Source organism: Poecile atricapillus, chromosome 12, assembly GCF_030490865.1.
Source record: "Poecile atricapillus isolate bPoeAtr1 chromosome 12, bPoeAtr1.hap1, whole genome shotgun sequence".
Taxonomy (NCBI): Eukaryota; Metazoa; Chordata; class Aves; order Passeriformes; family Paridae; genus Poecile; species Poecile atricapillus.
Genome location: NC_081260.1, coordinates 3,130,561 through 3,143,629, shown reverse-complemented (window position 1 = coordinate 3,143,629; position 13,069 = coordinate 3,130,561). Strand labels below are relative to the sequence as shown.

At 44.0% G+C, this 13,069-nt stretch overlaps 1 protein-coding gene across 1 annotated transcript in view; it reads right to left on the bottom strand.

The window, feature by feature from the left end:
• Nucleotides 1–11,593, bottom strand: part of TRPC5 (transient receptor potential cation channel subfamily C member 5) — a 63,886-nt gene extending 52,293 nt beyond the window's left edge. Inside the window, exon 1 of the mRNA XM_058847892.1 lies at nucleotides 11,216–11,593. Coding sequence (XP_058703875.1) covers nucleotides 11,216–11,593 — 378 coding nt within the window. The remainder of the gene's footprint in view (nucleotides 1–11,215) is intronic.
• Between the last annotated feature and the right edge of the window lie 1,476 nt (nucleotides 11,594–13,069).

Here is a 13,069-nt window from a genome sequence, read left to right as displayed (position 1 = left end):
AAGTGACTGAATCCTTGTTATCATCTGCCTAGACTTAATCCTCATAAGGTGGCCTGCTTACCCCTGTACCACCGCTGCTCTGAAAGATGCTGCAGTGAGTGAAAAATCTCTTTTATTTGAAAAGGAGGGTGAAGAAACAAGCTTAATTCATTAAAAGGAGAAGGATTAGCTCACATAAAAGTGCTGTTCAGTACAGCTAAGCCCTCCTCTGAATGGAAAAAATAAGTTTTCCAGCAAAATAGTGCACTGCTGGAAAGGAGCTCCGGATTGAAAGAGAGCAGGAATCTCTGCTGTTAGTCATGAGTACAGTGTAAGAGGAATTAAACTACAGAAGGGAAAAAAAAAAGGAAAAAAGCTGGCACTGAAGATCTGGTGGCCTTGTTGTAGGTATTTTAGGAGTTTTACTTTGCATTTAATCTAGTTTGGTACCTGTCCCTGGAGCAGGTCCTCTGGTTTAGTGTTGTGTAAAAGCAACCCAGCTCAAATGCATCAAGACTGCTCAGCAATGTGAACCACACAGCAAGAAATGGGAAAACTAAGGAGATTCAGCTCAAAAACATTCTCCTCAACCAAACTAACAGACAGATGGAAATGCACCTTTTGCCTTCTATGGATAATAATATTTTGTCTGCGAATAACTCAGAGTGTTTTTACCTGTAACATTTGGAACTGCCCTGTTTTCAAGCCACCTGCATTTGGTAAACTCTCATCTCCCCTGGATCAGTGCAATACATTGTAAGTATAGCCATGATCAACTGTAAATACATTAATCTGCATTCTTTTCAGCTTGTATAACTTTTTTTGACTCAGCTGTGTGCTATAGAAGATTTTCTAATTGCCAACATAAACTTGTGCAAGCCTCAGTGGAAAGCTACAAATATAACACAGCTTTCTTGTGAGCTCTCTTCAGGCACTGGAAGCAAACCTATGTGGGACCCTGGGAAAATGGCACATGGCTGTATAAATTTATAAAATAAATGCATTTATTTTAGGTGAAATGGTGGTGTGGGCTTCACTAAACTCAGCATCTTAACCAGAGATGCCTTGAGACACGTCTGGTATCAGAGTGATGCCAGTATTTCTGTTAATAGGGAGTTCGTGTTTTTTCTCTCAAGAGCAATTCATTGACTGAAAAGATGTCATTTGGTTAATGAAATATAATGAGCAACACAAACTGCTATCTAAAAAAGTCATGTAGTTTGAGGGCTTTTGTGCTGGTTGTTAATGATCTTTGTAACTTTGGCATAAGGCTCACGTTGTTGTAGATGTACTTATGGGCAAACTCTGCTGTTATTGAAGTGTTCCACTGATTCCAATACAGCTGTCCCAGAATACCCAGCTGAAGAAAAGGCTCTTTCTGGTCTAAAATCTCCTCAGTGACTTACAAATGTGCCTGTAAAAGCCAAATAAAATCTCTGCTCCTCAGACTGGTACTGCAAAACAGTGAAAATTAGTACCTTTTAGTGCCCTGTAGCAAGCCAAATGCTGGTACAAGGTTACCAGATGGTGCACATTAACACTAAAATAGGTATCTTTGAATAAAAAAAGCATAGAATCATAGAACTGCTATTAACTGTTAATTAATGTAATACACTGCTACTGAAAGAAGGTGAAAAAGTAGATCTGTGATATCTGTATAACCAAATATCCTTCTCTGCAACCAGCAAACAAAAGCAAAATACAGACAGACCTGCTCTAGGCTCTTCCAGTTTTAATTTGGTTTCTTATCCATGTGTTTAAAAATGGAGGTAGGCCCAAGGGATTAGTTCTCAGAGCAGAACTGAAACCTAGTGCACTTGACAGTGGCAGAACTGCATCAGAGCTTGTGTTCAGCCATGTGTTTAGGAAATGCAGCACAGCCAGAAAGATTGTCAAAAGATGTCACCATTTGTGGCTGATGCTACATAATAACTTCTGCTGGGGATTAAAGAAAAGAGGGATTGGGAGAGGAGCCTTTGGGAGGAAAGGATTTGGTAAATATGCATTTTAATGGCCTGTGGCAAGTTCCTGCAGACAGAGCCCTCTCTCTGTGTCTCTGTCTCTGTGTCTCTGTCTCCTGAGCCCTCTCCTCTCTCTGCAGGAGATGCGATGAGGCACTTGATGACGAAATGAAGGAAGAGTGCGGTCAGTGTGGCTGATCCTGCGAGTCACAGAGGGACACTGCCAGAGAGTTACCTCGTGTTTGAACCTCTCCTGCTGAGCTGGAGCAACCTGAGCTCGCTTTGCCCCGAATTGCCATGCCCTGATGCACTTGAGAGCCCCAGAATCCAGCAGGGAGCTTGGCTGGTGAGTGCCTATCCCTGCTCAGAGTGGTGGTGTGCCTCTCCTGGCTATGGCTTCTCCTCTGTGAGGAATGTTTTACCAGCCTTGTTGTAGTCCTAGTTTATCACATATTGTGTGATGTTATCTCCAGGGAACCTTAGCTCCATCCTACACCTGCACAGGCTGGGGCTCACTGAGTGGGGACACTTCTGCAGGTGGAACAAACACAGCACAAAAGCTCAGGACCGTCACAAATCCAAAAAATCCAAAAAATGAAGTTGATGAAATGGTCTAAGTGACTAAGACCCATGGGTCTACCAAAAATGCAATATTGTGCATCTTCCCAAAATGCAGAGATTCCCTGGCTGCTTGCTGGAGCTTTTTCCTGAGACTGTGACAACAACACAGGTGTAAATCCAGGATGACTGACAGAGGAGTGAACTGAATTATCTCCTCAAGACTGCACAGGAAAACTAGCTGGCATATTCCTGATGGCTGGGGTTTTTTTTCCCCTCATTTGGAAACACAAAATGCTGTTTGTTTGGGCTTTTTCACCTTTGTTCATTACCATTTTAAGAGCTATTCTGTGATAGGAGCAGCTGTTCTGAGTAAAAGTTATTAGGGTTTATTCCTTATTTTTAATGCTGGTTTTAAGCTTTGAAATTAATTTTATTAAAGAGCTTGCTTAATCCAGTCTTATAAATTTCTTAACTACTCCAGGAACTTTGGAATGTTGCTGCATCTGAGATATTTTTCATTTTACGGATAAGCTTTCCCCTGAACCCAAACCCAAATGAAACAAAGACAGCCCATGGTTATCTGGAAATTTGCAGGCTCTGCCTTCAAGGTAGTCTTTATTTTATTACAGTTACTATTTTCTAATATTTTTCAGGCATTATTCTGGGAGGAAGAGCTGTCCAGCTTTTTGATTCATTCTTCTTGGTCTCTGTATTATCTATTCTTAGTGGTAACAAGGACAAGATGTGCTAATATAGGTTAATAATCATGCTATCTACAGCCTTTTAGATCATCTTTGTACATAAAACATCCCTTCTTCCTGTAATTTATCACCTTGTGCGGATGAGAGATGTTTCATTAAGTTTAGGTGAGGTAATATCTTGCTAACAGGGCTTGAAGAGGGAGGGCTTTTTCCTTGGGTTGTGTTCATATTCAATCACATTCCTTTAGAAAAATAAAAAAGTTAAATCAGATTGGATCATGAGACAGTGTCAGGGAGAGGAATGAATTACTGCATCTGGCGCCAGCCCAGCGCTGCCTGATGGTGCACAAAACACATCCTGATGCTCACAGACCAGGAGGTTCATTATTCCCCATTTTGACTACTAAGCTTTGCTTTTGGCACTGCTGTTTTACCAACCAAGAAGACGCTGTGAGCTTCTGAAAAGACCCCAGAGTCTGCAACAGCAAAGAAATGGCAACCTAGACAGGTGGCAGGGGTTTGCACGAGGAAAAAAAATAAAAACTTGTGTGGCTGTGATCTTCCTTTATTCCCACTCAGGCAGCAACTTCCTCTGATATTCTCAGTGCTAGGGAGTTGAAAGGCTCTAGGTAATGCTGTGCCCCTGATGCTGCAGAGCCTGGCACTGCCTCATCATCTCCTGCCTGAGGAGTACTTGGAGCACACTAGCCCTCTCTCCCTGCCCTGAATTAAGTACCAACAATTCACATGGCCCTGAGCCTCTCCAGCAGTTTTCCAGCATCCTCCCAAGGCAATGACAGAGCAAAGACCTTGGCTCACAGCGTTCCCTCGCTGCAGCAATTCAGAGACAAGAAATACTGCTCCCAGTCAGCGCCTTTTTGATATTCCACCACCGCTGCCACCAAAGGGCTGCCCCACCAGGCAGTGTTTTGCCATGGGATAGCAAAATACTGCTCATACTGGGATAAACAAGCCATAAATGTGACTGTGCCAGCCCAGCACAGCTCTGTTCAACAGCCAGGTAAGGGCTGAGGGACTCCTGCTAAGCTGCCCTGCAGTTCCTCCCAGATCTTTATAGACCCCAGAGCTTTGTTTTGGAGGAGCCTGTAATTTGTTACATTCACTTTTCCCACAGAGAGAAGCTTCCCTTGGAAAAAAAATGTGTTATGACTGTTGCACCAGGAAGAATCTCCCACAAATCTGTATCAGAGTATCTGAACAGCCATGTCAAACTTCTGGCTTTGGGGATTCACACAGACTAGAAGCAAACACGTGCTGGCTGATGCCAGGGGATGCTGTAATTGGGGCTTAGGAGCAAAGGGAGGTGGGTACAGTAGGCACATTCATGGATGCTGGGTAGATAATATGGTTTTTTGAAACTAAACTCCTTAATCCAGAGGTCTACAGAGAGCCCAGAAGTTTACTTGTGTAGCATCACAAACAGGATTTTTTTCCCCCTATAATAGTTCATCCACCCAGCTGAATCCTGAGAACCCATCTCATCTGACTGAAAATTCACTGTACAGTGTGCCCAGAGCGGGCAAGTGCTAAGAACACTCCTACAGATCAGTAAAGACAATTCTCTGGGAAGCATCTTGGGTAATTCCTGACTTCTCACCTGTCTATACATTCAATTACAAGCATGGCATGTTTGTGCACGCTGTGATGCAGTTCTTGGCTTGACCCCCACCAGCATCCTAGGAAATAATCACAGACTTTGTGTTGACCCAGGAGAAGGAGCCTGTGCCTTATTGCCACTGTCAGAAATCTGCTATCTGTCACTGCCTTAATCCTGATGCTGCTTGCTGAGTCCAGGAGATGTTTCACCCCAGTTCTTTCTCACCTAGATTTAAGATTATTTGGGGACCGAAGCAATGGGGAGGGAGGAAGGAATTTCACAGTTAAATGTAATCATTAGCTGAAGTTATCTTTGATTTCTCTGTTGTTTAGTTTAATTAGATGGAATTCATTTTGAAGGCAGCCACCAGTGTCAAAGGCATGTTAACCATAACTGTGAATTATTACTGCATCAATAAAAATAATGAAAAGCTTGGGTGCTAAAGGAGCCATTAGGCTTTGAAGCTGCTTCTCTGTTTTCAGACATGATCCTTCTTCCTTATTATGCCTTTCAAATACTTCCACACTGAGAACTTGTGGCCATATTTTTCTTAATTCTATTTTCTTATTTCTGTTCTTCAGAACCTCCTCTTGCTCAGGAGTGTTCCTAACCAGGTTCAGCCTTTCCTTTTCACTTTGGACCCATCCTATCAATGTTGAAATGACTGGCTCCAGTCACACCCTGTTCCCCTCTGCCTTACAGAGCTCCACAAACACAGCTCAGAACTTCCACACAATTCCTTGATACAGATGCCTTCTCCTAAACCTCTCCTCTTTCCAACTGCCTGAACAATCTGGATTTTACATAGTGAGATTTTTGAGAATTGAACTGGTTTTTTTGACTCAAACAGTCCCATCAGTGGCAGCACAGGGCTGGCAGTGAGCTCGTACCAGCAGAATCAAGGGCTCTCAGTGGTAAGGGTTAAACTTTACCCTGCTTTCTGCACACTGGACAAAACCCCTGTGTGAGTAGGGAAATTAAGCTAAATCACATTGTGTCAAGGAAGTTACTGGATTTGGGTAAGAATAAAGTGGTTTAATACAGCCTTCATTTTCTTTTTCACAAAAGGCTGTTGATCTGTGGGATCTGAAAAAGATGAAGGTGGATTTTCACTCATCACCTCACCTAAAAGAGGATCTTTGAGGTCAAGTTTTAGGTTCACTAACACTATCCAGAGCAGCAGTCTTCCATCCAACTGATGATTAGCCACTAAGACTGAAAACTTGCCTTTTTTTCTCTCTAGTTTCCTCCTCACAACCATACCCTTGCAGAGGCTGTAAACTCCTTTTGGAATACATATGGATCACATTGGTTCAGAAGGCCTTTGGACCATGGGAACCATAAATCCTAAGATCCCTTTTTCCCTTTTCATCCTCATTATTGAGGAATTGCATTTGTAGTCCCATCTGTGAAGCAGCTTAATTTGGAGCCATCTGCCACGAGAGCAGATCGCTAAGTTTGCCAGATACCAGAGAGATGCTCGTACCCTTCCTTGTGTAAACAGCTGATGTCAGCTCTGATTGTTGTGAAGAAAAGCCACCGTGGAGGTGCTTAGAACTGGAGTAATTGAGATGACTGATTACAGCTCCCTGAAGAAGGAAGGAGGGCTCAGCAGGCAGCACAGACCATGTCCTGCCCTGGCAGGAGGACACAGAGTGGTGACGCACCTTCAGGGGGCTGCTGCCACCGCTCCACACAATTCACCCAAGCAGCTTGCAATAAATGGGCCTCCAAACCCCTCATCTGGAAAAATTTGTACTGATTTCAACAGGTTTCCAAGTGTCAGGAAATACAGCTATTATGGTAAATTGAGGGTGAATCAAATAGGGGGGGAAATTGGGAGTTTTCAGACAGAAATTTCCTGCTTTTTGCTGGCGAAGGTTAGGCACAGTCTCCAGCTTGGCTGAAAACATAACCCACTGTATTGATGTTTGTATAGTGTAAAAAACCCATCTGATAGCACTTTTAAGAAAAGAAAAAACCTAGCAAAATTCAAAGATCAAATAGATTGAAAGACAGAAGATTTCACAAGGTAGGAGAATTCATTCAATAGGCTTCATATACACATTCTCCTGCTCGTACAGTAGTTCTGAATTAAGAAAAAAACAATAAAGTTCCCAGTTAATTCCAACCCCACAGGACCCAGCCAGATCTCTGTTTTTGCTGTGTGCCTTCTGCCTTGTTTTGCCATTGCATGTACTGGACCTGTCCCATGCACAGACAAGTTTGAATTTTAACATTTCCATCCCCAAAGATAAAAGCCCGGGCCAAATTCGATACTACATCTGCAGGTGCTAATTTTTGCTATTTCAAGCCTATCCCTGCTCTTTCTGATGCTTATTTGGTGGTTTGTTGTCTTATTTAAATGACACTCATCACTTAGGATGGATTGCCATGCCAAGTACACCTGTATTACTCCTCTGCCACTGTGCAGTACAACATCAGCCTCTGCACCACCCAGAAAATCAAACAATAACTATCACAGCTCCAGATCAGGCTCACTTTTATTTCCTGGAAAAGGCATGTTTGCTGGCTACAAACCTCTGCAGGAAAAGCCACTCTCTCACACCCCCCTGGTTCCACAAATATTACTTTGTTTTGTCATTCCTCTTAATATTCATGAATAGGCTGCTTGATTTCCAAACCCTGTCATGAGTTTGGGAGAAAAGCTGTGCTATGGTTTAAGTGATCAGCTGTGGGACTGGTCAAGGGGAAATATGGTTTATAAAAAGCTTTGAGGAGTAATTGAAGTAAATTATGTAACACTTGGAAATTAAAAGTTAACTTGTAAAAATCACAATATTAGGGGAGCTCTTTGGTTACTGAAGAGGAGGATGGGTCGCTCAAGCCTGGGCTTTACTCTCTCTCTTGGGGTGAAGCACATCAGAACATCTCTGTGCTCTTCCCGTGGTTGCACCATGGTGACTGTGTCACTGACCCCAAAATCTCCCAACAGCATCTTTCAAAGCAGCTGTAAGTTTATTAGCATTATCCTGCCTGTAAGTGGTGAAGCCTCCTCCCCAGCTTCACCAGCAGGCTCAAAGCTCAGCACCCAAAACCACAGCTCTGAATTTCCTGGACTGGGCAGCACAGATTTGAGGAGATCTCAAAATAGCCCACAAACCTCGCCTTGGAGATAATAAACCTAAAAAGAACCACATCTACTCGAGCACATCACTGCTAATCTCTCCTGTGCTCTGCAGCAGCCTCTGGAGCGAGGTGTTCATGCTCCCAGCTCTCCAGGCTCCACATGGAAACACAGCAATTTGCTCCTGGCTGCAGCGGGGTTGTTATAGTTACAGCTGTGGCTTACCCCTGCCACTGTCTTCGCAGGAAATGGTGCTTCAACAGCAGCTCTAGCAAAGGTTTGCAGAATAATGACTCATAAATATTCACTTAATAACAGGATCTGAGCCTCTGAGCCACCCAACCCCTTCATCCATCCATCCATCCATCCATCCATCCATCCATCCATCCATCCATCCATCCATCCATCCATCCATCCCCCTCCCCTTACATCATCAATGAGACCCTGATTCTCGGGCAGAAGGAGCACGGCAAAGGTCACTACGTGTGTTTGAAAGGTTTTTAACTTCTGCTCCCTGAAAAGGTCACGGTGCAGGTGGAGAGCAGAGCTCTTCCCCCTCGGGCAGCTCTCAGAGCCGGCTGTGGAGCTCTCCTGTGGCTGGAGAGTGAAGCTGGTGAGTCTGCAAGGGCCCACGGTTTTCTGCCTTGTTTTGGGCATCTCTTCCCCTAACCAGCCCCAGCCACTGTAAGTCCACGAGAGGCTGGAATGAGACAGCCTGTGGGAGTTGCTGTGGGGATTGTGGCACGCTGATAAGGCTGAAGATACACACCCATGAAATGGATTTATGCTGGATGATGCTGCTCAGCTGCTTTCGAGATGCAAAGACAACAATTAACCGAGCTGATGTGAACAGACGCAAATAGGAACAGCCAGAGAGAGACACCAGGCTTTGGGAGAGAGACAAACAACAACAGGCAGCAGGAAAATGGAACCAACAGGTTCTCCCAGAGCCCAGGTTCAGCTGAATGAACATTTAACATGGGGCAATTGGAGGATGCTGCTCCTGCACCTCTGCCCAGAGTGCAGCAGAGACAGCCAGTCCCTGATGGCAAACACCGAGCCAAGAAGCTCTCCCCACACAAACTGAACCCTCTGCACATTTAATTAACAGATTACACTAAACCTAATATATAAGAAGTGCAGTGATACTGTCTTACAAATTTCACAGCCAGACAGAAACCTTCCTATCAGGTGCGATTTTTTTTACTACTGGAACAAAAAAGCAAAAGGGTTTCTACATGTTTTAGAACATGTAAGTAGCTGATGAGGACAAAGCTGTGCTAATCTGCTTTATCAGGTGCTTTTTGTGAAAGCAATAAGGTGTGGGGTTCCCAAAGGACCTTTTGAGAAAGGGTCCAGCAAGGAAATTAATGAATGTATATTGATACTGCTGTGGAATTAGCATCAGGAACCTGTGTTCAGAAACCCCTCCTGTAACAGCTTTGTGATTTGACAAAATAACCAACTTTGGCCCAGCCTGTCTTATCACTGCACATGAAATAAATGTTCATCAGCAAATAAATCACCATCACTGCATGAGCAGTCAGTGAAACAGCTGAAAGGGAAGTCCAGTCCTGCAGCCCTCTACCAGCAAACATTTTCTTCAGTCTCCAGAAGAGCCTGAACCCCAGCCAGGGAAGTTAATCCGAGTTTGTTCATAGAATCTTGCACCAAGCCAGTGCTAGTTTAAAATACACTGACGAAATCTGGTCTTGTAACAAACCTGGTAAATAAAGCTGAAGCTGGCACTGCATCTTTTCTCCCCCACACATGCTCTCCAAGTTGTAAACCCTGCAAGCAGATACAATTCTAGCTACAGAAGGAATGCTGGCACAGAGATAACAAAAAATAGAACAGGCCTTCTATGAAATGGATCACTGAACTAGAGACACTGGAGCTGAATTTCAGCTGTAATTTATCAGCCTCATTTCACGGACCTCTGTCTCTGTCCAGTTAAGGCAGCAGAGCTGTGGATTTGAGTGGACACAAGGTTTGGCATTCAAGGGATGTTACAGAAACCCCCATGAATCCCACCATTTGCTTCCCATGACATTTCAGGAGAAACTTGAGACCTGTCATTAGCCTGCTGTAATCAGTAGCAATTCCTCATGCCACTGAAAAAAATCTGTTTTCCAGTGCTTTCTGTCCTGCTGAGCTGCAGGATGCTCAAATTTCTCGAAGACCAAGGAAAAAATGGCTCATTCTTAATGGGTAATCTGTATTTTGCTACTTACATTTTGCCAGACTAAAACTCAGTACTAACATTTCAATTCTTAGGTCAGACAGAGGAGTTTCATTACCTCTCTAGTTTTTAAACCACACATTAGAATCACATTGCTACAAGCATGCACAATGCTGCCATTTCTAGATAATAAGCTGAGCACTCTTGAATTCCACCAGGGTTGATCCTTATTGTTAAAATGACTATTGAAAAACTATGTGCTAAGGGGCCATTGCATTGAAAACATTTTCTTCTATGATTGACTGGTACTAATCTTTCACATGCAGAGGGATATGTTCCCTTCAAAAGGAGGCCTGATATATAAGGATTATCCAAGTTTTGGATGTTCCATTCTAAGCAGTGAATACACAAAAATTATCAGTGGTCAGCAATGTACATAAATTATTCTAGTTATTGGCAGTAGTGGTTACAAATGAGAAGAAAAAAAACCCAGAAAACAAAAAACCGTTGGGATCATGCAAAAGGTGACACTTGAAGTGATAGGATTCAGGATTTTCCACAAGATCCTTATGTAACTTAGGGATGGTTTTGCAGCTAAGGATCCTTCCTACAAGTCACTGCTGTAAGTTATGTCCTGCCTCAGCATTTCTGCCCTGGAGCTCTCTGGAGAGGGAGACCAAGAGGATCTGTCTGCACTACGAAGCGAAGAACTGAAACCCAGCAGGCTGCTTGCTTGCTTGCAGTTGTAAATAAGCTTGTGTGCTTTGAGGATTTACTTATGAAAAGCAATTCCACTTAATATCAGCACAACAGCGTGGCAATAGTTCATATTTACAGATTGTAATATAATTTCAGAGAGCCACAAATTCCTTTGGAAAGTGCTCATCTATAAATCAACCTATAAATCAGTGTGTCCACAAACACTGTGGGGCTGGAAAGAACACTGAGTGAAAGAGAAAAAACTGGGTGTTTAAGTCAGGCAGAACGTGTTTGCTCAGGCTGGAGAATTACCATCCAAACAGGGATGCTCTGGGCATTTAAAGCCATGGAACAACAGCAAGGACTTTGCTCTGAGCAGCAGCACTTTCCCTAAGGCTCAAAACTGAACAGGAACACTCAACCAACCTGTTTTTCACCACTGGGCTTCCTGTAATTGAGCAGCAGCTCCACAGCTCCCACCACCTCCTTCCGTATCGCGTAGAGCAGAGCATCCCCCACGTAGACGCTGTGGCTCAGCAGCAGCTCCATGATCTCCAGGTTCTCATTCTCTATGGCTATTAGGAGGGCACTGCGCCCCAGAGGATCCATGCAGTTAATGTTGATGTTGTAGTAGATCTCTGCCTCCTGCAAGGCATGTTTCACACTGGCATAGTCCCCCTTCTCCACAGCACTGAGGTAGGCTTTCTCTTCCGACGAGAGCTCTGCCTCCGCTCGCACGATCTGGAGTGGGATCCGGTCTCGGTACGGGGAGAAGTTGACCTTTTTGTAATATAGCTGGGCCATGGTTCATAGTGACCAGGCAACCTGTGAGGGAGGAGAACCAGGCATCAGTGACAGCACAGCTTCCAAAGGGCCATCACGGGAAAAGCTCCCCATCCCTTTTTAAGATGTTGTATTCTTACCACCCCCCTGAGCAACCCCACCTTAAAGGGAAGCACCAAGGGACCACCACGACTCACAATGACAGAAACTCAGTATAATTTTTTACTGACAATGGTCAAATAAGAGTTTTTTAGGCTTCAGACATTAGCTTGGGCCTGTGTGAAACTCAGTCACACAAGGTTCTCACTCTGGCCTGAAAAATCATAAGGAGGAATCCAAACAGTCCTTGGAGAGGGAAAACAACCTCTGCAGGTGTTGTTTGGATCCTTGTTGTTTACTTGCAAGAAACAGTCAAGGGGTGTTGTTCCCAGCTGCCCAGTGATGGTGATGTGTTGGTTTCATGGCCAATGAGAGGTTCACCTCTCAGACCTTCTCAAAACTGTCTATAAAAGGAGATCTGGAAGAATAAAACTTGCTCTCCTTTGCAACCAAAGCTAAGAGAGCCTGTGTGGTACTTCACTGTTCCTAATACAGTGTGACAATTTTGTATCATGTTTAAACACTGAGCTGTTGATGTTTTTGTCTGGTCACAAGTGTGATCTGGATGTGTATGGGTAATCTATCACATGTAAATAGGTGCATTTCTCATTTTTGCTTTATTTCCCACTCAAGGTTCTTTTCCATTCTTCCTTTTCCACTACCAAGCCGGGTCCTCTGAACTGTCAGTGATGGGAGTTGCTGATTTACACCCTCCTCTTTACAGTAATAGGATCATTTTGAACATTTTTGCTGCTGCTTCTCTGCTTCCATCTCTTAAAACAGTCTTTTATTTTCCCTTAGTGTTTACTCTTTGACTAGGTCACCGTTTTATTTTTAAAGCTTGCATGTTTTAAAACATTTTTTCTCACTCTCCTCATTTATAAATAGGACCTAAAGACAGGCTGATGTAGAAAGCTCCCACCCTTGCTCTCCAAAGGCAGCGATGTTGTTTTGTGGTCCAGGAAAACGAGAAGTAAACCCTGCCCTGGAACAAGTGCAGCAAAATTGAGGTTCCTTCTCACACCTCAAGGATCCTAGCAGGTGATTGGAGTCATAGGAAACATGGGCTGGGTAGTCACAGGTAAGGAAAAAAGGAACCAGTCTTGTCTCTCTCTGCTTGGCATTGACAAATGACGCCAGGTCAGCACCAGGGGCCACCAGCAGCTATAACTAATTGGGCAACTTATTCCATCTTCTTGCCCAAAGCTCAACAGCTTCCTGCAGCAAATTAGCCAGAGTTTTGGTCCATTTTACTGCTGTATCCTGGGGGCAAAGGAGGTGGTGATAAAGGGTAATGAGGAGGAGGCTGCAGAGCAGAGCTGGGGTTCTGCAGGTACCACCCCCGGCGTGCCCGAGGCAGCCGCAGAGCCTGGCTGCATTTCTGCCTCTCCAGAGTGG